This window comes from Salminus brasiliensis, chromosome 21 (genome assembly GCF_030463535.1).
Source record: "Salminus brasiliensis chromosome 21, fSalBra1.hap2, whole genome shotgun sequence".
Lineage (NCBI taxonomy): Eukaryota > Metazoa > Chordata > Actinopteri > Characiformes > Bryconidae > Salminus > Salminus brasiliensis.
The window spans coordinates 33,944,686-33,971,271 of record NC_132898.1 but is presented as its reverse complement, the minus strand read 5'-3'; the positions used below and the strand labels follow the sequence as shown (position 1 = coordinate 33,971,271).

At 41.3% G+C, this 26,586-nt stretch overlaps 1 protein-coding gene across 4 annotated transcripts in view; it reads right to left on the bottom strand.

The window, feature by feature from the left end:
• The window catches only part of ndrg3a (ndrg family member 3a), a 33,558-nt gene that overhangs the window by 2,670 nt on the left and 4,302 nt on the right, over nt 1–26,586 (bottom strand). For 2 of the 4 annotated variants that reach the window (XM_072665403.1, XM_072665404.1), the window contains exons 2-15: nt 18,298–18,370; nt 17,284–17,316; nt 7,325–7,430; nt 7,108–7,228; nt 6,176–6,238; nt 5,425–5,485; nt 4,546–4,632; nt 3,369–3,425; nt 3,176–3,279; nt 2,565–2,630; nt 2,425–2,476; nt 2,283–2,330; nt 1,855–1,890; nt 948–999 (exon numbers count right to left, since the gene is read on the bottom strand). In XM_072665403.1, the coding sequence (XP_072521504.1) occupies nt 948–999; nt 1,855–1,890; nt 2,283–2,330; nt 2,425–2,476; nt 2,565–2,630; nt 3,176–3,279; nt 3,369–3,425; nt 4,546–4,632; nt 5,425–5,485; nt 6,176–6,238; nt 7,108–7,228; nt 7,325–7,430; nt 17,284–17,316; nt 18,298–18,354 (943 nt within the window). In that variant the 5' untranslated portion in view covers nt 18,355–18,370. Of the gene's footprint in view, nt 1–947; nt 1,000–1,854; nt 1,891–2,282; nt 2,331–2,424; nt 2,477–2,564; nt 2,631–3,175; nt 3,280–3,368; nt 3,426–4,545; nt 4,633–5,424; nt 5,486–6,175; nt 6,239–7,107; nt 7,229–7,324; nt 7,431–12,110; nt 12,457–17,283; nt 17,317–18,297; nt 18,371–26,586 lie in introns of those variants that run through there. The other 2 variants (XM_072665401.1, XM_072665402.1) reach the window with 1 other exon arrangement.

Genomic DNA, 26,586 nt, shown 5'->3' with positions numbered 1-26,586 from the left:
TTGCTAAAGTAACTTGTGGACACATGTGGACACACACAATGCATATTTAATATCTGAAATTCTTTTTTCCCCCACATTGGACACATTTCTCTGATTTATTTATTTATTTTTCTTCTTCTACTTTACTTTAACAACTACACTTGTCCTGTTCATAAAAAAGTGATAAACTGATGACCTTTTTCCTAATATAATCAACAGGAGAAGACTGAAAGCACGTATCTACACATGATCCACAGCCTGCAGAGGAGAGCAGTTCTGGTCAGCAGTTGACTTCTGTGTTTTAGTCCAGATCTTAATTCCACAGTAATGCTCTGGAATCTCCACATTTAGGCACGGCCTGTATGTGTACAGCCTTCCTGCTTACTGTAAAATGTCCTTCTTACAGATTATGCGCAACACTGCAGAGACCAGCCAAGAGGCAACAGCTTTATGGGGAGAACGACAACAGAAGGGGCAGCTAAACCTTCGTGAGCTGAGTGACGAATGCGACATCTTTTCACACGGAGTTCTGGCAGCACACCAAGTGCTTTACTGTGGTGACGGGCTAAGGTGGACTGCAAAGCAGTCTGACAGCAGCATCAATGGAGAGGAACTTGTCATTTCACCCACGTCTGTGGTCTGGAACAATAACTAATCAAAACAACACTCTTTGAAGACACGTAAAAAGTGTGTGTGTGTGTGTGTGTGTGTGTGTGTGTGTGTGTGTGTGTGTATGCACTTGCTTTTTTCATCTGCCACTCTCATTGGCCTTCTAATAAAAGACGGATTAGTCACAGTGCTGCACTGAATTTTAAATTTGGCATCAGCCAGTGTCTTAAAATGAAGGAATGCTGAATGAAGAATTATGGTTTATATTTCGATTCATCTACATTTATTCAGTAAGAGTAAACTGTATACATTATGGAAAGTTTTGGAATATAGAAAAAAAGATTAAGCAATATACTTACTATATCCCATCCCTTGGACAAAATACTTGAAGGCCTCAGCTAGTTTACCAGGCTGTGGAGAACAAGAAAACAAACAACCTTTTGTAGAAGCAGAAGCTCTGAGGAAAGGGAGCAACCTTCCAGGGTCTTTAAAGGTGCCCTAGAATGTAACCTGGAACGGTACATCCTGACAACTGACAAACTGAATCTCTTTATTCAGAATAAAATCCAGCATCACCAAAAACAATCTTAAAAATAAGCCAATTCTGAAACCCACTAGTGAAAGCCGTGCTAGCCCACTTAGTCTGGCGATGCAGTAAAACACAGAAACGGATAAAAAGGGTTTCTTAAACAATCTTTGTCACAATCTTCGCTAGCTAACCTCACACAGAATATCTGACCTAAGTCTCGAGAATAATTACAAAAATATTCTCAGTGCTAAAAACAGCTATGCTATATAGATTCTGTGTGAGCCATTGCAGTACCTCACTGTAAACCAGACAATCAGAGCAGAGCTCATCCAATTATTAATGAGCTCCCCATAAAAGTGAAATCAGCAGGTTTCATTCTAAGGAAAAATCATAGGGTTGTGTGTAAAATCGTATCTGGGCATTTTTCAACCCAACCAAAGTTTATTTGGGCAGAACCCAATTTAACCCACAGAACAAACTAGAAGCACTCGAAGTACGAATATCAACATTGAACTTCTGACTCAGTGACCTTAATTCAAAGGAGATGAGAAAGGTGGATGGTCATTCTACAGAATGGATCATTTCTGTCGTTATTATTTTGACTTTAGCCTAGGTTCTCTTATGTTCTACAAACATTAGGAGCAGAACTCCTCTATCTGTAAACTGCTTTATTTGCGGATGTATGGACTTGCATAAGTGCAGCTGAATAATTTTACATTTCCATTTCATTGAGTTACCTGAACAACCTGAGGCAAGCCACCACAGTCCGCCATCTGCGAGAAAATAAAGCAAATTGTGGTACAAAGATCAGTAAATAACAGCAAACAGAGGACATGAGCATATTAGCACCTGCCACTGAGCTACCACACCATGTGGGAGACTGAGGTTCGATTCCCGGTCTGGGGGACTATGCTGTGCTACACCAATAAGAGTCCTTGGGCAAGACTCCTAACACTACACTGGCCCACCTCTGTAATACCAGTAACCTTGTAAGTCGCTCTGGATAAGAGTGTCTGCTAAATGCCATAAATGTAAAATGTAAATATTACCGTAAACACCGGGCCCAGTTAGGTAAAGGAATTCAAGCAATTTAGGAAGCAATTTAAGAAAAAGCAAGTCATGAAACTGTTTAATAAACTGATTTAGCAGAAAAAAGAAATCTCACCTTTAACAGAGTCGTTTTTGTTGGATTTAGCCTGGAGTTGCATTCAACCTAATATATGAAGAAATCAATGTTACAATTGTAGAGCACTGGGAAAATGTAAGCCCCTATTTAAGCAAGTTCTACATGGATGGTTTTCACTCACCACTGCCTCTACAGCAGGAGAAGTGTCTCCTACCACCAGGAGAGCAGGACATCTATACCGAGAAAGTAAAGAGTCAAAAAAGTGCATTCAAAGCACACGTCGCTGAACTAAGTAAAACTTTACATGTTAAGAATACATACACCAGAGTGTTGATGGTATCTTCATTAAGACCAACGACAGGCCTCTCAATTCCCAGATCCCGGCGTCTGTAAACCAACAAGTAACAACAGGCAACTTTACGGTCTAGTACCATTCAATGCATAAAACATCATTTATAAAACATAATGGTCCAACACTAATGGTCCAATACTCGGGATGTCTAGATCCGATATAGTGGATCGGGATTGGGGGGGATTCAGGCATATTGTAACGGTCAGCTACTTCATGGTCCAGATCCAGTTCCGATCCTTTGGTTTTAGCAGAACGCCCTCTAGTGTACTTAGAAGTAAACAGAACTAAACAGTCGAAACTGCGGTGTTGAACTATTTTACAATAGAATATGAAAACACAGCATCTGTGGTTCTACAGCTTGGACTGCATTTGAGCCACTTTTCCCCCCAGATATTTCTCTATATTCTGCTGTTATTGCTGATGCCACCTTTAGCCTGTGAGGAAATGCACTCCCATCACATTTTTACACCTGGATTCTGGCTGAATTCTGAGATATGAGAGTGTTGCAGGAACGCTCCAGTGGGAGTACTGCATGCTTTTCTTTAGTTTGATTTCTGTATGAATGTATAGTTGTGCTTACGCATTGTAAGAGTCACAGAAGAGGGCCAAGTTATCCTGGTTAATGTCCTGGGCAATGTGGAGCCGGTATGTCTGGATCAGTTCCTGGTTGTCAGTTAGCTCGTCCTGGAGCATCATACAGAAGTTTATACATTCGTCAGCAGGGAATGGTTTAAAAACGTACTTTGGGCACAGAGGAGAGGAAAAGTACTTACAGTGCTGAAATGATGAGCCATAACAATGTCCACCAGGGTACTGGTCCAACCAGAGAGCTAGAAATAGGGGGATCGACACTCTGCATCAACCAGATTTAGCACAATAGAGAGGATTGGGGCAGACTAATGCATACTGCAGCACTTTCAGCCCAGTATTATTCATACACAGCACTTAAACAGAATATACACAAAAATACAAAACATGAGTGTTTAATATGGGAAACTCGAAGGACCTCATGTACCAGAAAGACAGTTGATGTTGAAGTATTGGTATAAGACCGTTAATAAGGTTAGGGATAGGGTTAGAAATACAAATATGTAAATATACATACAACACATAAAACATGATGAATATAGTATAATATATGCATTACTGTGTGTTGTATATTACTGAATATTGGTCACTCTTCCACTCTTCATTGGTGGTGCTTACAGACTGTATATAATTGGTCTAAATCAAGCTTTTTAAATGCAGTTTTTCGAGGTTGTAGAAACGCAAGTGTTTAGTCAAATACAAAAATTTTATTAATTTGAACCTTTTCAGACTTTATTAATTAATGCTGTACTGTAAACAGGACTAGAATGACTCTGCAAAGCCCTGCATACTCTCCACCAAAAATCAACAAAAAACGCTTTACCCACAATATTCATAAAAACTAAATTCTGCCTGTTTTCATCCTTTTTTCTATGCCCTTAAAATAAAGTCGAGTGTTGGAAGGCAACATTGTTCTAAATAATGCCAAACCCAGGAGCTGAGTATTTGTCAGTAGAGGTCGTGGGAAAGGGCCCAAGCTATTGGTCCTGGCATATACAAACAGATTAGCCATAACATTAAAACCTCAATGCTGCCAAAACAGCTCTGACCTGTTGAGGCATGGACTCCACAAGACAGCCAGCATTAACCTTTCTCAGCAGTCTGTGCTACAGCAGCTCTTCTGTGGGATCAGAACAGATAGGCTAGCCTTTGCTCCTCACACATATCAATGAGCCTGCCTCCAGCTGACCAGTTATACCTTTTGTCCTTCCTGCGTGATGTTTTGGAGATGTTCTGACCCAGTTGTCTAGAAAATCACAATTTTGTTGAGTTGCTCCCTTTTTTGAGAGTCTACTAGGGAGTGTGAAGAACCTTTTTAAAGTCTGAGGAATAACTTTCTTTTTAAGAGAGAACTAAACCTACCTTAGAAGCAGCCCAGTCGATCCAGCCCTCAGCGCAGGGGTTCACATTGATCAGCACCAGGCCCTCTACAAGGGATGGATGGTTGAGCTGCAAAAGAGTCCAGCGTGAATGAATTTAATGAGTTTTCCTGAGCATGATGATTAAAAACCTGTAAGCAGTCGGTGCAGCGGGCAGATGGTCTTGTTAACGTCAGAGTTGAGCTCACAGCAGAACTCCTCAGGTCCTACTGCTAGGGCTCCTGACAGGCTACATTAATCTTTCAGCAGACTCGCTCTCAGCATGCTGCACCAACGCACAGCTGATGGAACTGCAGCGCAACACAAAAAATAACACAAGGCCACAAAACACCAGGAATGAGAGAGAGATGAAAGACCAGAACAGGAAAGAGAGAAAGGGACGGAGGCAGATGAGAGAGAAAAGCGAGGAACAGATATTTGCATACACAAACACAGAAGACGAGAAGAAACAGGAACAAAAGAGAGACAGAAGAGTGATAAAGCAAATAAAGCTGATGAAAAAGGATATCTTTGTGTGTGTGTGTGTGTGTGTGTGTGTGTGTGTGTGTGTGTGCACAGTATTTAGACAGTGATCAATAGCTTAGGAGGAAAGCTGCAGCAGCACACAGACTTCACAGCAGCCGAGGAGCTGGGTAATTTTCACCTTGACTGCTGTGGAGATGCTTTTCCAACCTATAAAATGCTTTGATCATTAAAACCTGATAAATCTGATATTCAGTAAATCTGATATTAAGCATTTCAGCTTCATCTGATTTGCATTAGCACGATGAGATTGTAACTAATGTGGAGGTGAGCATCAGCAGGAAGCAAAGAGAGATAGGAAGATCATGATGGACAGCAAATCGAATTTCAGAGCACTCACTGCAAACCGGGATAAGATGTACGCTCCAGCCCCTACGCCAATACCAATCACACTGTTCACCCTGCAAAACACACACACACACACACACACACACACACACACACACACACACACACACACACACACACACACACACACACACACACAGACCAATTTCAGCTAATAAAGATGCATCTCCATGAACGTCTAACATGGAGCTCTGTAACGGAGAGAAGAGTCTGAGAGCCGCTGTGGTCAGTAAGATCGTCAGAAACTCAGTGCTGATTATTAATGAATAGATTTGGTGTAAAGATTGGTGTTAGACAGTGGTTCATTTAGTGTGGGAGATTGGAGAAAAAGTCAAATTTCTTTAGGTGAGATTTTAGGAATGGGATATGTTTTCATACCATGACAGTTTTCCTAAATGTTGATTTAAAAAAAAAAAAGAGTAATTGTGGTGATCAGTTCTGGTTTGGCCCTTTATCACTGGTTAGTCTGTGAGCTGTTGGCTTGAATTATTTTTTCAACCCAGTGTTTTTATACCATCTTAGAATTGAATTCCTCACATAGAGTTTCTGCAGGAACCCTTTGAGACTTTTTTTTATTGAACCTCTTATTTAACAACTTCTATAAACGTGCCAATCTGGCTAAGTTTCAATTGTCGTCCCTAAACAAGGGAAGATATGGCAGTGCAATTATTAAAATATGAAATGGAATGACTATCAGTGGGTTTGACTGATCTGAGCTAATGAACTGATACACAGTTACTCACTTCAGCTGAGTCATGACTGAGGGCAGCATCTCTGCCAGCTCATCCATACTAGGATACTGGTACCTAAAGAAGTACACACAGACACATGCCATGAGTATAAAAAGTCATAATAAAAGCATTGTTAGATTACATAGTGGAATGTTGTAGAAAAGCATTAACATATTCCTTTAATTCTTACGGTTTTAAATTCAGTGCAGTACTGAGTATAGAGAGTGTGTATAGTGTGTGTACAGCGTGTGTATAGTTTAAGTTACTGTGTAGATATGGAGTATTTCTATTTTGAAAATATGCTCTTTTTTTGTAAGTGTGAGAGATGATGCACCAGTAATTTTTGTAATTAATTTTGTTCATGCAAAACCTGCACAGTCCCTGTTGATGAACACGTGTGTTGGAGTTGGGAAATTACCAAACTGTGACTTTGGTCTTCCAGGACTGAAACTGAAACTGTTTGTTACTTCTGCTATGGTTTTGGACACAAAAGTTCATTCAATATTATATGAAATTGCAGAGCCAAACTCAGCTGTTGCTATTAATTAAAATACAGTGTTATTAATTAGTGACTGAACACGGCAATTTGTGATCCTAGATCATGGATCCTGATATGAACTAAGGAGTGGCTGGATTAGAAATTTTAAGTCTTTACTGCATGAAATTCTTTTCAATTAAAAACAGGAGGACTGTTCTCCATGGGTTCTCTATGATCAGACCCTTGTGCTTTTCTGTTTTGTAAATATGACTCATAACTTGTAACTGTGTAATTATATGTCTGAATTATGTAAAGTAACGACATGATGTAATATGTATTCTTTCCTCATTTCAAAGCATCTTTATTCAGTAATTAGTTCACTGTTGTTACATTGTGAATTACACTGGAATAAAACCACTGCAAAACACCCTGTAGAATCTGATTGGTCAATGTACAGGTGACTCACCCAGTGGGGAAGGGGGCTGCTGCCTCCTGCTGGCCGGGGGCATCAATGTGCACCACTGCGAAGTGCTGTGTGATTTCCTGCATGTCCTCAAAGTTAAACAGGGTGTTGAAACACGATTTATCTGGAGACACAGAATACGGACAGGCACGTTATGTCATATGTAAGCTTCTTGTCATGTAAAAAAAAAAGGGATTTTAGTGTTAATAAGAATACACACGGTTGAGTCCAATATCGTGGTAGGTCAGGATCACAGGGCGGTTTCCTTTGGGAATGCCCCTCATGGTCACATGTAGGACACCGTGAGGAGTCTCAAGGTCATACTCCTGAAACAAAAGTAGAGGACACAGTTATGGAACACTTCTGCATTTCTGGCTCTAAAAATCATTGGGTGGATAGTAAGTAATGTTTCCACTGATTTACTACAGTGCTGTTGTATATGACAGGGTTATATCTTTAGTAAGTTGTGTCCATGTGAAACATCTGCTTCTGTACAGATCAACAAACCATCCTATCTGGCTGACCTTTGCCACGTCGAGAACCTGGAAGAAATTCCGACATAAGATTATTTACATCTGCCTGAAAGTCCTCTCTGAACCTCATTTGAGCTTTTTCACACACAGTGAGCACATGCACCCAGAGCGGTGGGCAGAGGGCAATTGGGGATTAGGTGCCTTGCAAAAGGACACCGCAGTCGTGAACATATACAGACGACACAAAGTGGGAATGAAACCACAACAGCATAAAGCTGATTCTTGCTTACATTCTCTGTAACTGGGTGGTACGGAAACCCCTCAGCTGTGCAGCTGAACTCTGAACAGAAGATTCAAGACCTGCATTTAGACCAACCTGAAAACACTGCAGACTTAGTTCAGTAACTCATCTGCCTTAAACTAGCCTTGCAGTGTCCATGGCTTTTACCAGTTCACCGGTTTTGCTTCCATAGAGCACTTTTGGTAGGTACTGACCACTGCACTACAGTTTGGTTCTGGTCATGGATGCTTCCTGCTTCCAACACATCATTAAGAACTGACTGTTCACTTGCTGTCGAATACAATATATTCCATGTTATTCTCTTTTTTGGTTTTAATGTTATGGCTGATTAATAAAGTATTTTAAAGAAATATTTTTTTTACTAAAAGAGACAAACACTGGGTTGCCAATTTATTGCATTTATATTGCATCTACATAAAACCCATTTTCATCTCTGATGTCTCTCTTTCTAAGCACAAACAAGTCTACTGTGGTTTTAGGGGGTTTTACTGATTTTTAAATTGGGATGACTGATCATTTTTCTGTTCTGCAACCATTGCTTCCAGTCATTCAACAGAACAATGTTGACAGAACAATACTTAAATGTTAAGGCCCTTTACCAATTTTAGGGTTCTTCCTGTCATTTTATAGCACCTTTATTCTTGAGAGTGTGGTCATGTATTTCTCTCAAGTAGTGTCATCAGATACCCGATATACTGACCCTCACCAGGGAACTGGGATGATTGAGTTGCTGACGTTACATTCTGCCATGAGACTAAAACCTGTCCCAGAACCCCACAGTTCTCTGTCAATCAATCATATAAAAAGACAAACTCAGAACTCTGAAACGAGCACACAGGTGAAGTAGGTGTAGAAGAGGTAAGACACTATTTTGCTTAGAAATGCCTTTTCATTTCATCGTGTTATTTTAGCTTTATTTGATATAGTAGTAAGCAGCGGTTCTGTTGACAAACACCTCGTTGAGGTAAGGAAAGGTCAGCTGAGAATGGTCAGACTGGTTGGAGCTGACAGAAAGGCTACAGTAGCTCCGATAACCACTCTGTACAGCTAAGGAGAGCAGAAAAGCCTCTCAGAATGAACAACACCTCCAACCTTGAGGTGGATATAGAGCTACAACAGCAGAAGAACCACGTCGGGTTCCACTTCTGTCCGCCAAGAACAGAAAGCGGAGGCTGCAGTGGCTTAGCACAGGCTCACAAACACTGGAAACATAGCCTGATTTGATGAATATGGAGCTCTGCTGAGGAGCATGGCTGGTAGGGTCAGAATTTGACTCAAACAGCATGAATCCATGGACCCAACCTGCCTTGTGTATGAACAGTCCAGGCTGGTGGTGTAATGGTGGTGCAATGGTGTGGGGAATGCTTTCTTGACACACTTTGGGCCGATATGCCTTCATAATCGGTCTTCTAACAGCTATCCAGCATGATGATGCACCATGTCACATGTACCTGACAATACGTTCTTCAGTGGATCTTCTCAGTTACCAGATCTGAATACAAAAGAACATCTCTGGGATAGGTAGAACTGGAGGAAAAATCTGCAGGAATTGTGTAATGCAGTCATGTTGTCTTGGACCAGAACCTCAAAGAAATGTTTCCAATACCTTGTGGAATCCATACCATGAAGAACTGGAGCTGTTTTGAGAGTAAAGTGAGGCTCTACCCAGTACTAGTATAGTGATATTCCTATAATAAATTAGAGAAGTTCCTGACTGAGCTACCCCAAGGTCACCACCGATCCAAGCCTCAACAACAAGCTTAGTTGAAGGCAGTGTGTCCTGCAGTCGTTTATGCGTCTCTTTTTTCTCACCACCTTTGCTCTCCTTTCGCACTCATTTCTATTCCGCCTCTTGCTCCTCCTAATTGCGTTCCCCTCCCACGCTCTTGTAAACCCCACATACGCTATTGATACATGCGTGTCTGTCTGTAGCTGTGCTTGGGAGATAGAATCTACTTTATTCTTCTGGCTGAAAGCAAATTCTACCTTGGTACGTCTGCTACTGCATTACCCCCAACATTTATTCTGTACAGTAGAGGAGACCTGAGCTCAGACAACTGTATACACAGATTGTGACTGCAGTTTCAGAAGCTCGCACTGATCCCACTGTAGCTCAGTCACTATGGAACCGTGACTTGCAACTTTGCATCTCAGCAGTAATACAGTGCAGTAGGAAAACACCAGATGCATAAATGTTTAGGAGCATTTTATATGGTCCGTGAACCTCAGCTAACACACCGGCATCTGTGTTGTGCATTTTAATGAAACACAGGACACAGGAGATCTGCTTCAGTCTGAGAAACAGACGTCATTGCTTCTCACAAAATGTCTCGGTCGGGTTCAGCACAGACTGTATGAAGACTGTAAAAGGCAACTACTACACAACTGATTATTAATATTAATACTAACAACATGAATATATATATATATATACACACACACACACACACACACACACACACACACATACACACATACATACACACACACCCAGTCAAAGTATTAGTTAATGTGAATTGCTAAATTCAGATTTCTGATGGTTGCTTCCAGAATTTGCTGGTATTTAACTGAAGCCATATCTTCCTTCTACCAGTAAAATGTTCCCTGTTCCATTGGCTGCAACACAAACCCTAAGCATGAGCCATCCACCCCCATGTTTAACAGTTGGAGAGGAGTTGTTTTTTTATTACATTTTACACCCATTTTTCTCCAAACAGCTCGTATTTCATCAGTACTTCATTAGTTTCCACAGTGCACCAGGATTAGATGTATTAGATGTATGACTTCTAAAGGTGAATGTTGTGGTGAGGATGCAGGAAAGGTTTTCTTCTGATGAGGCCTCCAATGAAGGTGATATCAGTGCAGGGGTCGCAGCACAGTAGAACAGTGCTCCACCAACTCTTGCTGAAGCTCTTTTCAGGCGGACAGAGGTTTTGACTTGAGTGAGCAGCAATCTTATAAGAATTTCTTCTAAAAAGTTCTTTTGATCTTCCTGACCTTAACTTGACCTCCACTGTTCCTGGTCCTATGGTTTCTTTATCATATAAGTAACTGAGGAAATGGCCCATTCAGCTGGTCTTATTCTAGTCCTCTTCTGCTCTGTGGGCCTCGGTTATGTCAATGTGCTCCTTTCCTTACTCAGAATATGCACCAAGCAGAACTACACTAATCTCACCCCAAACCTGTGTATGCCACTGTACAGAGCTCCGTCCCCTCGTCAGTACTGTACTGTCTTGTGCAGCTGTTAAATGCCAAACTGTCCCTGGGATAAAGTGCCATCTCTCATTGTTTGCCCAAACCAAACCAAACCAAACCAAACACACACACACACACACACACACACACACACACACACACACACACACACACACACCACTGTCTCTGCGTTTTAAGTTTGGTCATCAATACACTCCCACCCCTCCCCCTGCCTTGAGTGCACCCATTACAGCATCAATCACTGAGCAGAGGAACCATTACACAGCACAAAAGCCACACACACACACACACACACACACACACACACACACACACACACACATCACCGCAGTAACATACTCACACACTGAGATGCGCAAACACACACTTTAATGCCTGCACACACACTGGGTACTTGCGCCACGCCCTGTCAAGGCTCTGAGGAAATGAAATCTTGGAAAGACGCTGGTGGCATCCAAACAGGGTCACGTGGGCCATAAAACTAACCCTGGAGGCCATGACCTATTGCCCTATGGGTGAAACAGGGCGGGCAGCAGAGTTTTATCTCATGGATCTGAGGAATAAACGTGCAGAACAGATATCACCAGCACAGAGAAGCTCGGAAACACAGCGTCCGAGTTATCCGTAACTGCGGGAATATTCTCCTGCATTCAGACAAGAAGACGTTGTCCGGAACGACGTTCCCGAACTGTAATCGGAAAAGCCGCTGGGGTTCAGACCTGCTGTTACCGAGCACACAGAGAGCTGCCCCGATAAGACTGGAGTATTCCTCTAAACACACCCTCCTCCGGTCTTACAGAAAAAGCATCTGCATGTATAGCAAGGTGCAACACCAAGCGCACACACACACATACACACACACACACACACACCTGGAACATTCTCTGGCAGCCAGGCATTACTGTGAGCACTCTACAGACACTCAATCTGTCAGCTGTTCATTAAAGCAATGCTGAAATTTCTCTCTCTCTCTCTCTCTCTCTCTCTCACACACACACACACACACACACACTCACCACTGCATCCCCAGCGCATGCATTCTGCTCCACATCCAGAACAGTTGACATCTTGCCACACGAGATGGAGAGAGAGATACTGATGAAGAAACCCAAAGGAGGAAGGGAGAGAGAGAGAGAGAGAGGGTGAAAGGCGAGGCAGAGCAGAGGCGAGGCAAACAGACAGGATGGAGGAAAAAGAGAGAGACAGGAGGGGAAGGAGGAGAGACAAATGAACAGAGGAAGAGTGTCTTGGGTGTGCAAGCGATGAGAAAGAGAATGAGTAAGAGAAAGGAAGCAGGAGAGAGGGAGAGAGAGAGACAGAGGGTGACTGCAGTTTGCGCTTGCAAGACAGAGCGTGTTCATGCATACAACAGCACTGAGAGGTTCTGATTGGAGGAGAGCTGGTCAGGTGGCTGGAGGGGCTGTCAGGGAGGGGGGGGGGAGAGAGACTGCTTTTGGGTGAGGCCACATTTCTAATGTGTTTCTGGAGAGGTTGTTCAGTTCAGCTCTGAGCCCAGAATGACTCACCAAATCCCAGCACAGATGTTTCCACTCACTTTTCTGTTCCACACAAATTACAGCCCCTCAATAAACACCACTACACATGCAAAATACACACCTATTCACTAAAACCTCCTATCTCCAGAACAGCAGCTTTACAGGAGGAGAAAACAACCTTTTTCACTTTCAGTGGACGTCAATGTCAAAGTCATTCGGAGTCATTTTGGAGCATTTCTATTGGTCCATTGATCATAAAATCTGATACAGTATAAAGACCAACTGCAGATAAATCAGACTGGTAAAAACAGCGACAAGAATACAAATATAAAGATTCAGAATTTTATACTTTATCACTAGCGTGCCCTTTGATCTCTTCAGAAGGTCTCATGTACCATCTTCCATGACCATGGCCAATGATCTCATTGCAGCCCATCATAGTACAGTAGGCAGGGAGGGGGAGTGGCTAAAGAATCTAAAGTTCAGTACTTTTTCCAACACACCTACTTCCATTTAAATACTGTTTTAATTTGGTATAGAGAACTATTAGACAAATCAGGTCTGGTATCGTGGCACACGCGCGCGCACACACACGCACTCAAATGACTGGGCAATTTTTATGACGGGAAGTCGAGTAAACTGGAGTTTTCTTTATCTGAACTAAATAATCTGTGTAGGTGTGTGTGTGTTTGTGTTTAAAGACAAAATCTTAATTACTCACCAAAATAATCAAAAATAACTGAATTACGAACAAAAACAACAGTAAAATTTAATATTATGAAATTTGATTTACAGATAAAAGAACCTCGGCATGTATTGTCCTTGAATGACCCCCCCCCCCCCCCCCCAAAACTGCAATGACACACATTTACTGAACTTACTGATGTTCTTAACCTCTTACCAAGGACAAAAAACACTGGGTCAGATACGGAGGACCTTCGGGCAGCAGAGTGTTTAGCTTGCGAGTTACACATCACACACGAGACAAATGATAAATGCCTGCACTCTACTACAGGGGGTGCTGTGGACAGGCAGATGATATGACCACAGGGTAAAGCATGTTTCATGCCAGGGAATGCATTTGGTGTCCTAATAAGAATAATGGAAGGATGTGGCGTGAGCCCGCTGTTAATTAATCATAATGCTTTTGCTGTAAATGTACTGCTGTGCTTCCAGCCAAAGGTCGGGCCTAGTCACAAACTCGCTGTGTTCAGGCAGTTTTATGATCAGCAGCACTGGCGCAAATCCTACAGGGGACAGAGGGTCATGTTTATCCTTGAAATTATGCAAGATGTAAGAGGCGTCGTGAGATGGCATTATCTCCTCAGAGGTCAGTGACTTTCTGCACTAGTTAAGGTAAACAAGAGGCTCCATCAGAAGCCTAGCCACTAACCCTGCTTCTCTTCCAGTTCTTCAGAATTATTATAGTTAGTCATTGCTTTGCATCCTGATTGTTTTCCCGTTCATACTAATCTGCCATTTCTGTTTTTCTGTCGTTCAAATTCTGCAGATCCTTCAGGCTGATTCTGGTGTATATGTTCAGCTGTTTGCTCAGACGTACTGTTTCCAGATGGAGTTTTTCCTGGTAATTAAGAGGGTGCAAAAGTTTGTGCACTCACGTAATGTCACCATAGCGACAATACAGCAACCACTTAGAAACATCATAGAAACCAATTGTAACACCATAGCAACCACTTTTCTGCATTAAACCGGTAAAAAGCTGAAGCTACCATTTGTGCTAGAGCAACAGGAAACCATCGCTATAAAAACGCTCCATCTGTGAAAATCAATAAACTGCTGAGTGCAGAAATCAACCGTCTTTATTATTATTGTTAATAATTTAGATTTTAATATTGGAATATAAAGAAATGTCCTGTCTGAACAGAAAATGATAACTGTCATTCAAACTGACGACACCATCATTTCCTCTCCCTCACTCTCTTCCTCGCTCGTTCGCTCGCCCTTTCTGCTGCATCAGAGCAGCCTTTGTGACCTTCATGAAAATCTGCATTCCAGACTGTTTTTTGGAGCATTCACCTGCAAATCAGCAATCAGGTCTTTGCATTAATACACAGAGTCTACCTTTTGCTGACACAGCTTCAGCAATCTCCATTGAAAAGCACTGCTAATACAGGAAGATGCTCCCGAGCAGCCATGCATGAGCTCAAGGTCACCACACCCAGTTCCAAGCATCAACTAAAGGCATATAAAGGCCCCAGCACTGGGCTGCAAGAGCTGCTTTGTTCTCAGACAGATCGTTCTGCTCGGACTGACAAAACTTGATGTGTCGTTTAATTATTTTGGATTTTGTAATTGATGACATCTTAAATGACATAACCAGCATTTAATAAAAAGACTGTGGCTTTTATTAGGATCGCTGGGGTTTGAGGCATATTAGGAATTGTGGTCCTCTCGCTCATCATTGTGTGCTGTATTAACACGTGAACTGGTCTTCTTGCGGTAAATGAAGATTTTCCAGGAAAATGCGCTTAGTCCCTGTAAGTAAAGCCTATAGCATACACAGTATTCATTTGTACTAACTATTACTAAAAGCATTTACAAAACATCCAATTAAGCACGACGCTCTGAGGATAATGTGAAGTATAAGGACTTGCCATGACTTGCAGTTTCTTACGATACGCAAAAGACTTTATTTTGACCTTCAGGGAGAATGAACGGAAGATAAAGCAACAGTGTCAGATGCAATGTGTGAAATATAAGAGGAAGGTTTTCAGGCTCATATTCAGAGTTAATTGACTTAAGAAGCAAATAAATCAATTCACAAGGCATATTACTTCTGTAGAAATGTACTGAATTACATGAATTCCTGAGTGTGTGCACATTTTTCACATATATATTTATTCTGATATTATTAAAGATTTTATTAGAATATAGAGACAGTCTGGCTGGGAAACTGACAAAGTTGTTTTTTTAAATATGCAATCTTCAGGTGTGAATAGATGTTTACCCACAGATAATGCTATCAAACTGAGGAGTTAGAATTAGGTATCCGTATTCAGTGTGACTAACTGACCTAATTATGGCCAGCCCTGTCCAATCTAACTTTGAGCTTTTAAATCAAACCATAACCCTAACACTGCTAACACTGAGTAAGAACCTCATATCAACTGTGAAGCATGGTGGTGGTAGGGTTATGTTTTGATGAGATTTGAGTGTTTAATATCTTTATACATAAGATTTCTATCATACACCATTTATGCTAATCAGGCTTAGGTTGAAGATGTGATGCCATTCAGTTTTGGAAATGTGCTCAAATTCAGGACTCTTTCTATCACTGCACTGTATGCTTCAGAAGGTGATTCTGGACTTCCACTACCTCACTCCACCACAAGATGGGTTCCACACCCTACATTTGACTCATAGTGCAGACACTCACACATGCACAGATTCCAGCTGCACTGCAGCATCTTCTCTGCTGTGTGTGAGTGTTCGAGAGAAGGCTTGGTTACCTCACCATTAGCAGGAGACATCACCACATCGGCTACGCTGTGAGAGTGTGTGCATGTAAATACACGACTGTGTACCACGTTCTACATATCGTCATTTAACGTATGTGTTTTCCGTAAACAGAATTAATCAAATATTTATTTTTAAAAAATGAAAGAAATAAATGCATCAGTCCGAACTACAATCCAGTCTCTGCATTTTTTCTTTTATATATGTGACTGTGTGTAGTGTGTGTGTGTGTGTATGGAGAAACCTGAATGTACAATGTCAATCAGGTCATGCAGAAGTGTGTTCTCCAGCTCCCTGTGCTGCCTGCAGAAGCTATATTTAGCCCAGGAGTCTGCTGCAGCATTGAGTGGGGTGAGCACGACTGCAAAGGGAACCTGCCAGTCTTTCACACAACGTAGCAGCAACTGATCGATTAACTTTCATGTCCACAGCACACAGGACCACACCAAACCCACGCAGAACTGGTTTCACAGAACTGGTCAGCAAAGAAAAAAAAAAATGCTTTTGTGTATGTGTATATTTGTGTGTGTGTGTGTGTGTGTGTGTGTGTGTGTGTGTGTGTTTTGTATTTCCAAAAGCGTATGTTTTCTCTTTGCTGACCAGTTCTGTGAACACGGATGTAAAAGCCAATTCTGATGTTTTTAGTGATGCAGAATCTTAAACAGATCATTTTTACGTTCTCCTGATCACTGCAGAACCGGGATCTAGATTTGAGCGTAATCTAAGTAAAGAAGCTGCGCCAGACCTGTGTATGATCACATGGCCAGGTCGTGCAGCTTGTTGGGATATACACTGTTACAAGGTGCTACTAGGGTTCTTTAAGCCTTTACAAGGTTCTTTACACTCCCATATCTTCAATACATACACGGTTCATTATGGAACCGAAAGAGGTTCTTTGCTCAACATTTTTAGCTCTCTTATGTTTGAATGCAGGTACAGTTCTACTTTGAGCTCATGTAATCCTCATCTTCAGATCTTGGAAGGTGGTGTACATATCAGCCACTGCACTGTACGGAGAATGTACAGAGAAATGTGTCCTCCAAATGTCCCATAACAAGCACATACATAGTATAGTCATCTTCAGATCTTACAAGAAGTCTTCTCTCCAAAATAGATTCTCACACTGCCAAAAATATCCTCAGTAGAGCACCTGAGGACAACTCCATTATCTCATCAAAACTGGAAACATGGGGCTGCAGAAAACGCTTCCACTCACCTGACAATCAAAGTCTTGGAAGTTCCGAGAATTCTGCAAAAGAACCATAAAGCAGATTAATGATAAGACCAGTGAGACAAGCCACTCTTCAACACTGACCATGCTGTCCATAGTCTCCAACTGTTCTTTAGGTATGTGCCACTAGGTGGAGTGAGAGGTCAGTAAAACTCATTCAGACCCTTAAATGAGTTCAGCATCCACTCAAACCTCTATATTTGCTGCTCTTCAGTTTAGCACTGTTTCAGAACCTGTTTGCTGTTACTACAGATTAATCAGTGCTCAGCTAGTGAACAGTGTCGCTGGTTTAGACAGCTAAAAGATAATAAGCAAGGCTGTCTGGGGGTAATCTTAATGCTCACTGGATACACAGATGTAATCTACTATTTCTTGAAGGAAAAGGGAAAACCATCACTGTCCTGAAAGATCTGGACATCTTTTAATCGGTGCATGATGATGTGGCCTCTTCATCAGTCCCTGATCTTCCACAGGTCCACTGCTATTCACCCAGTGTATATAAAGATTAAAAGATATACATAGATTTCTCAACTTAATCGCTGTAATTTCCTGATACTTTTGCATTAATTGCTGACACAGATGTGCAAAGGCACACACAGCTTGTCTAATCCGGAAAAGCACCATTAGCGTCTCCTGCTATTTCTAGATTTCCTCGTCCATCTGTTCCTTTCTAGGCCAACCTTTACGGTTCTTGATCCAACTGTTTTTTTATTTTCCCACAATCCCTCCATTCCTCCGTTCGCTCTTCCTCTCCTCTCTATGGATATTGTAACTCAGACCTGATGGACAATAGAGTGCCAACAGACTGATCTGGTCAATCAGTGTGTTTTCTCGCCCCTACAAACACTATAAAATTAAAATACACACAAATAAAACAGAAATAAACAAAGTAAAGCAGACTTTATGAACTCCAGTCTTGGACCTGATTTACTTTAATAAAGGACTGTGTGGACAGTGTAAGCTCATGTGAAAGCTGGGTGCTGATCACGTTTATCTCACCTTGTTGGTCAGCAAGGGCTTGATCTCAGTCAGCTGAACGTCTTGTAGCTCATCCATCTCGATGTCTGTCTCACTGTGCAGACAAAGAGAAACCAGTAAACACTTGTAGAAGCACAGGAAGACACTTCTAGAGAAAACTGCACAAACAGGAACACACACACACACACACACACACACACACACACACACACACACACACACACACACACACACACACACACACACACACACACACAGACACAGACACAGAGAGAAGACCTGTGTGCTGAACCTGGTCTGACAGAACCAGGCTTGCTAATGTCCCTTTAACTGAAATCTATAGTGGAACAGAGGAGACCTGCGGGGAAGCACAGATGTATATTGATTTCATTAGCTGGAAACGTAGCTGGGTTTCTTACTACATACATTTCACACCCACAACAGTCTACTTATTTTAGTCTACCATCAAAACTACTAAAACCCACAAAGGGATTAAACATCCTTTATCAAGAAAAGCGGGTCAATCAAACTTTGTGATGAAGTAAGATAATCTGAAATTGATCTGAAACCTTAATGACGAGCCGATACAGATCCAATCTTTGTGTTTCTGTAATTAATAAAGCTACACGTCTTGGGTAAGATGGGTTGCTGATACACTGTCTATACATGTTTTCAGAAATGGAATTATGGTGAATATTATCTGACTTTTGAAGAATTTACAAAAATACTATTTCAACAAACTTTCAACAATACAAATCTATTAAATCTGTAAAACCAGTGACTGCAAAAATATTCACCCCTTTAAAGTGGCTGAGCTAATCCAACAGAGCTCCAGCCGACAGCTGACAGTTAGTGGGCTGGAGATCACCTGAGTGCAGTGAATGTGTCTCTAGTGATTGTAGTATGAAGAAACCTCTTAAAGTAATTGGCATTACTTTGTATGAATCTGTATTAATTTCAACATGACAAAATCCAAATTATATTGATAATGATTCCATTTATAAAAGCAATAAAAGGGGAAACATCCAATCTGGTGAATAGGGTTTATAGATACTGTAAAATCACCTGGTTTATGTGAATAATTTCTCATATTTGACTCTCAGGACTGATTTACTTTGTTTCGTTGCTCATTTTCATTATTTCCAGAGTGTGTAATATTTTATAATTGCACACATTGTGATGAGGATGCTGAAGCAATATATTGTGCATGGCCTCTTAAGATTAATAACGTCATAAATGAACCTTAGAAAGCAATACAGTAGAATAGGGCCCTTTAGTAGCCAGTGACCTAAAGACGTGACAAAGCTGGATTTCGTTGGTGTACTCTCGTAATCTTTGTAAGTCATGGAATGAAAAGGCTCATAAATAAAACAAACAGGTCAATAAAATAAAAAGCATTTCTGCCTTTAGCGTTTGGTCTTTACTGGAGGACCAGACTACTCTATCAGCTGCTGCTAACCGGTTACCATGGGAACAGGTGCATGATAGACTGCACACCCAAACTGTGTCATAATTACGGGGCAATCTCGTTTCTCTTCCACACTGTACTAAAAATACCCTGAGAAAAAAAAAAGAGCTTTCCCGAATATTAAACCTCTCTCCTGCTTCTGAACATTTCTGTTACTCTAGAAAGAACAGGCATTTCCTCTGACCCAACCATCCCCCCACGCCAATGACGAAGATGAGCAGGGAATAAATGAGCATGAGAAATTCCTGAGTGTTTCCCCTGAGGCCGTAGTTCGCTCAGGTCAATAATTACAGAGAAGGCCTCCTTCATAATGCCTCAGAACATCACAAAGTCACCTCAAGGTTAGCCCAGACATTGAGGTCATATTTCAGAGAGACTGTGCTGAGGGTTACAGCCATACATTGTGTATGAGCCATTACCATAATTCAATTTAACATTATTCCAGTTCTGTTTATAACAAATATTGTCACAAAGCAGCAGTACAGAAGTCCAGGTCCAGACTTCACCCACTGAAATGACCACAGTAACACAGCTTCCTGACTGCCTGGCAAAAACATCCACTTCCAGCATCCCTCACCAATTTGTGATTTCAGCCACACTCACTTCTGGTTCATTCATTTACAAGATTGGAATCAGCATTGTAATAATAATCCAGACAAAGACTTCATTATCAGTGTTAATTATTCTGATTGGAAGCCAATCAGTACTGAGTTTATCCAGATTCTCATCACAAAGAAAACATTCATAAAAATATGCTTCATTTCAAGATTTTTTCCAGAGCTGTTAATGTAGGACTGCTGAGGCAGTAGGCAGCACTGTTTGTGAGAGCTCTCCCAGTGGTTAGCTAAGGGAACAAGCCCATATGCCCTGATTTAACCCACACATGGACTGTCTGTGACTGACTAGCTAGCTGCTGTCACTCCTACTTGTCAAGAAAATGTGCAAGACATGGAAAGTGTGGCATAAGAGCATGAGATTACAAACAGTGCGTAAGAGCTGGCAGCCCTGCTTTTCCCTCAGTTACTTATCCAAACAAACTAGAATGTGGTTAAGGCATTGCTTCCTAGTGTGTTTGTGTAAAACTATACTTTCTAATGTTTTTTCTCTTTATGAATTAGGTCAGAATTTCTGCTTGTACTGTGCAATATTATTTATACAGGCATCCTGTAAGTACTAATAATTATTAATTATTATATTAACTGTATTCTACAAACCAAAAAGCCAATCACAGAGGTCCAATGTGATTCAATCTGGACGGCCAGATGTGGGATCAGGTCACATGACACACTGTGACAGATGGTCATCGCCACGGACCTCGCAGTGGATGATTCCAGGGCACCATTACGTAAACACAAACAAAAAAAGATGTTTGAATATAATCAGTCGGAGTGAAAATCTGCTAAAGTCTGTTTCAGAAGTACGATGATATTCAGAACAGAGGCAGAAGAGAAGCAGCACTGCCTGACTGGACACTTCCTCAGACCACTGCAGGAAATGGGACAAGGGCAAAGGCCACACTCAAATCTTTTAAGCATAAAATGAACACAAGGCTTAGGGACGGACAGACAGGCGAACGGACAGACGATTTCTTTCAACTGTTCGTCTCCCAGCAGAACGAGCGTCCCAAGTATGTATAGGAGATATTGTAGAATCTGCCCAGAAGCAGGACATATATACGGTGCTTTGAACTAAATGAAATGGTCAAAACTAGCGTTGTGCAACCACCTGAAACACCCTAGTATCTGCCTTAGCAACCACCTGGAACACCTTAGCAACCACCCTAGCTACTACCTGGTATACCATAGCAACTACCTAGTACCTTACTGTCCACCTGAACAACTGCATAGCAACTGCATAACAGCAACCTAGACACCAGCTGGGATACCAGAGCGACCACACAGTTTCACCCTAATGACCTAATGAAGTGAGAACCACTAAAGCTGCACAACCGTTCTGCGTTCACTTCTTCAGGACCTGCACTGCTGCGGTGACTGTTAGGATGATCCGACAGAACATCAGAGAAATCCCTTCAGTGCAGCACCGAGAAACAGGCTAGTCAAAGGCAGCAGATAACCCTAACCTTTACCTAACCTTTACCTAACCTTAAACTCAAACTCAACAACTGCTACCTTTAAAAGCAACTTTTCATAATGAGTTTATCTTAGAATCCACTGACTGGAACAGGGAGAAGGGCGTCTCAGTCATTGCCACTCTGGGCCGGAGCGCTGCTGCTGCTACTGCACTATGGAGGTTTGGTGGTGGAGCTGCAGGAGGAGAACCTCTCTCCAGAACTGCTGTGCAACGCTGCAGAACCCATAGAGTCATATTAGTCTAATTTCATTGTGCATATCTCACTCTACTGCCTCTTCCTGCATCTCTCAGACTATCAGGTGATGTTTCTGTTTCTTTCCGTTTATGAAATATCATTTATCTGCATACATTAATTTTAGTATTTTTTAGTTCATTATCAATGTGAGCAAACCTGCTGCTGTGGATAGCTCTCAAATTGGAAGGCTTGCAGTAATGCTGTAGGCCTACTGCTGATCGATTGGCACCAGGAACTGATCACTGCTGCTCTTCTGTCAGACCCTCAATCCATTCATCTCTCTCTCACCTTGGAGTGTGACGTAGGCGAGCTCAGTATGTTTGATCATGCTCCTCAGAGGTTGACAGTAAACCTGCTCTAGCTCTCTAAGCAGCCATAAAGAGCTCAAATAACCGTAGAGTAGAGAACTGTACAGTAATGCTGGCACTGATTCTTTCATTAGGGGAACTTTTATGTCTCCAGGATTTAAATTTAAGCTAGAAAACATTTGTTACAAAATAAATAGCTTTACATTTATTTACTGCATCATTACTTTTCTTAAACATCAATACTTGGCTCCTTCAGCCTTATTTCCAACTCAGACTTTAAAACTGCTCTGCTGAAAAGTGATCAATTAATTACAAAATTAATACAAATGTGTGTATTTATAACTTCACTTCAAAGACAGAATTTATTATTTACATTTATGTTGTTACAACTTTATATTTTTAAACAATATATTACATCCCTATTACTGTTCATGATGGTAATGACGAGTCTCAGCTTCACCATCAGAGTCTTTTTACTGATAAGAAATTAAAGTTACATTAAAGCTGCTTTACCTGAAACTTCTAATAGTCGTGTCAACCCTGTGAAAATGGATTTCTGCACTAAATATAAAAACAAATAGAATATTATCAATCTAAAAAGTCTCAGCCAGCTTTACTTTAAAGTGTGTAAACACCGGTTTTGACCATGAAGAATCAACTAGCTGTGTTCTGTCCAGATCACTTTGGCTAATTATTTTACATTTACATTTACGGCATTTAGCAGACACTCTTATCCAGAGCGACTTACACGGTTACTGGTATTACAGAGGAGGGTCAGTGTAGTGTTAGGAGTCTTGCCAATGACTCTTATTGGTGTAGCGCAGCCCAGGACCGGGAATCGAACCCCAGTCTCCCACATGGTGTGGTAGCTCACTGGCAGGTAGTGGTGTTATCTGTTGCGCAACACCAACCCCTAAATAACACCTGATAGCGCTTAACGCTGTTCAAATTAAACCATGGATGAAAAGGAAAACACAGTTCACTGTGAGAGGTTTTAGAAGGGTTAACAACAAAGTACATATTTACTTTCTGAAGGCTGAAGGTGGCTAACTGACCCTGCGGATGTAAGCCAAAGATGCACAGACTCTCTTGAGCATCATTTCCCAGTATTCAGCCAGAGTTAGCACACTTACCCAGTGCTATTCGTAATCTACTGGAGAGTGTAATTCTGTTTTAGGGGAGTGTGATAGGCTCAGCCTGAGATTATTCCTGCAGTGTAACCCGGGAATTACACAGCAAATCTCTTCATTCTACATTTTCCCCAGAGAGAAGAAAAGTCAATGTTGGTGTTAATACCCGGAGCCAATCTCTCAGCAAAAGAAGCAGGTCAGCTGTAGCATCCGCACTAAGAGAGATCAAACCTTCACAGTCCTGTACATTTCTTTTCTACTCAGTGTGAGAAAAACTGAACAACAGGTCTGACCGACACTCTTGAAGATTCTATTAATTCAATTTCAATCAGAATAAAAAAAAAAGTCGAATTTAAATATTTGGGCATCATTGGCCAAATAACACATTTTTACAGCAGTGAAACAGCAGTTCAGGGGAACTATGGAGGTCAACACGAGATCTGGAAGACCAGAATAACTCTCTGCAGAAGAACTGCAAATTAAAATTCCCATTTGACCCATATGACCAAGAACCTGCTAGACGTTTTATGTAAGTAAAGAAGGTACCGCCATGCTTTATAAATTGGCACTGAACCTATTTGTTTATATCTCATTAAAACACAGATTTTATGTTTCAATAAGGCTTTTATACAGATGCCTGATCACAAGAGCACTTTGTTATGGGTGCTTTATCAAGGGCACTTTGTAGTGTGGCTGTATTGCTAACTAAGCTACCCCCCCCCCACCCCCCCACCTCCAAAACACTTAGTAGTGTCTCTCTCTTAGCAGAGCACTGAGGCTGTGCAGCACATCTCTCATCATGGACAGAAATCTGGAAGGTGGTGCTACTGAACAACTGTAAATGTCCAGTGCGGGATTTTTTATTTAAAACCACAATAAGCGGATTCCAAATCTTTTATTAAAAAACATGATCATTTAAATTATGATACTGAAAATACGTGTGGAAAATGTGTGGTCTATTATTTCATTCACCATTAAACCCAGTAAACGTATGACTGGGGAAACTAAGGAGAAAGCGTGAAGAATGAGGAATAAGCTACAGTCTTCCTCTCCAGATCCAAGCAGTGTGTGTGACCTTGCTGTGACCTTTTCCACCTCTTCTGCTTTTACCACTTTTCCTTTTTTCCATTCTGATTCAGAGACAGAGAGAGAGAGACAGAGACAGAGACAGAGACAGAGACAGAGAGACAGAGAGACAGAGAGACAGAGAGAGAGAGAGACAGAGAGAGAGCAGGGAAGCCCCTGGTTTCTAGCGGAGCTGTGTGTAGCAGAGTGTAGCTGTACTGTTGATAAGTAAAGGGTGCAGCTACTGCACAGAAATGGCTGCCAAGAGAAACTCCTCCCCCTGTGCTCACACACCCACCCTGACAGCTGGGGGACACCCTGCATGCTGACACACTCCAACACATCCATCACACCGGCCCTGACACATTTTAGCTGTGCCTCAATCAGCTCAGGACGAGAGAACACACACACTTGTATCTCCGATTTGTTCAGGCATACACAAACCTCAGCTCTCTCGCTCTCTCTGTCGCTCTCTCTCGCTCTCACACACACACAGACCTGTCAGACTTTATCTGGAACTTTATAAGGAAATATTCATTAGATCCTTAAAAATAAGCGTCTTTGATGTATGGATGCTGGGATCCACCACACATGAATTTTGCATGAATGTGGACCTGAAATGAGATCAGATCCTTATCTAATCCTTAAAAACTAGATAACAGGAAGCCAACTGAGCAAATAACACTAACACATTAAGTTAGAGCTCTCCTCTCTGTGGAGGCTACCCCACACCGAGCAAATCCAAACCAGAACGTTTTAGTGTAAATGAAAAGCGTGAGATTGGTCACTCACACACTGCAGTACTAACATCATCCTTCATAAAACCAAAAGAGGTTCTTCTACGTCATCACTCCGAAAACCATTTAGAGGACCTGTATTTTTAAGAGTGTATAAACTTCATCCCTGTTTAAACAAACAGCGAACATTGGTTCATCTAACAAATGGCCCTGCTAGCACCTTTTGTTTAAAAATTGAAGAAATGTTCAGTATTTTTGGAAAACTCCTGTGAACATCTGGAGTAAACAGCACATCCGCAGCAGAGCAGCTGATCAGTAACTGCAGTAAAACCACCGGAAGAAGCTCAACCTGCTTCCCCTTAAACAGAGCAGTGAAGCTGACTGAAGGGATGAGCTGCGTTCTGATATCTTTGGTCTGAATTATGCATCATCACACGGATAAATTATGCTCTTCTGTTACCATGGTTACAGCATTTTGGCCTCCTGTCCACACAAAAACAGTGCTTTTGGTCACTGAAAAAGGAGCACTTTTAGAAGTGCTGGCCTTGTGCTCGTGCTCAGTGTTGAGTGTTGAGGTGTAATATGATGTGAAACACTGATTAAAACAGCATTAAGTGCCAAGTCTGCTGCAGTGCTCTTTATACACACGTGCTTGTGAATTTGATTGGGTAGATTTATTAAGAGTCACCAGCAGTAGCTGGATGAGAACACTGTGCAAAAGCAGAAATGCTGGAATTTAAAGATGAAACATGTATAATGTTAATCGTAGAGGAAGGATTTATCACTTGGGGAATTAATGCTTTGTTACAGCCCTGAAATTATTATGATAAAATAAAGTATAAAAGGATAAAAGAGACTGTCATTCACATCACATGTGGTACATGGGGTGGAACGAAATTGTGTTAAGTTACACCCAAAGAGCAATTACTGAATAAATTAAATAACAGAACATAAAAAGAATAGACATAAATATGAAAAGTGGAAAAAAAAGAGACATTTAAAAATAAATAAATAAAAGTATTAATTACAGTGTTGAGTCAGTGGGAGATTTACTCGCTTCTGAACAAAATTGACAGATTTTTTCATTTGTTTTAGTTCAAACAAGTAAAAAAAATGAATTGTTGTAAACAATGTGTTAACGTTACTCAAAGCTAAAGCCATGTCAACTCAACGCTAACTCAACGCTAACTCAGAAACAATCAAATGTGTAACTCCTTTACTTTCCAGTACTGAGCTGAGCTATGTCTGTGGTCATGTATAAGTCATAGGGGAGTGT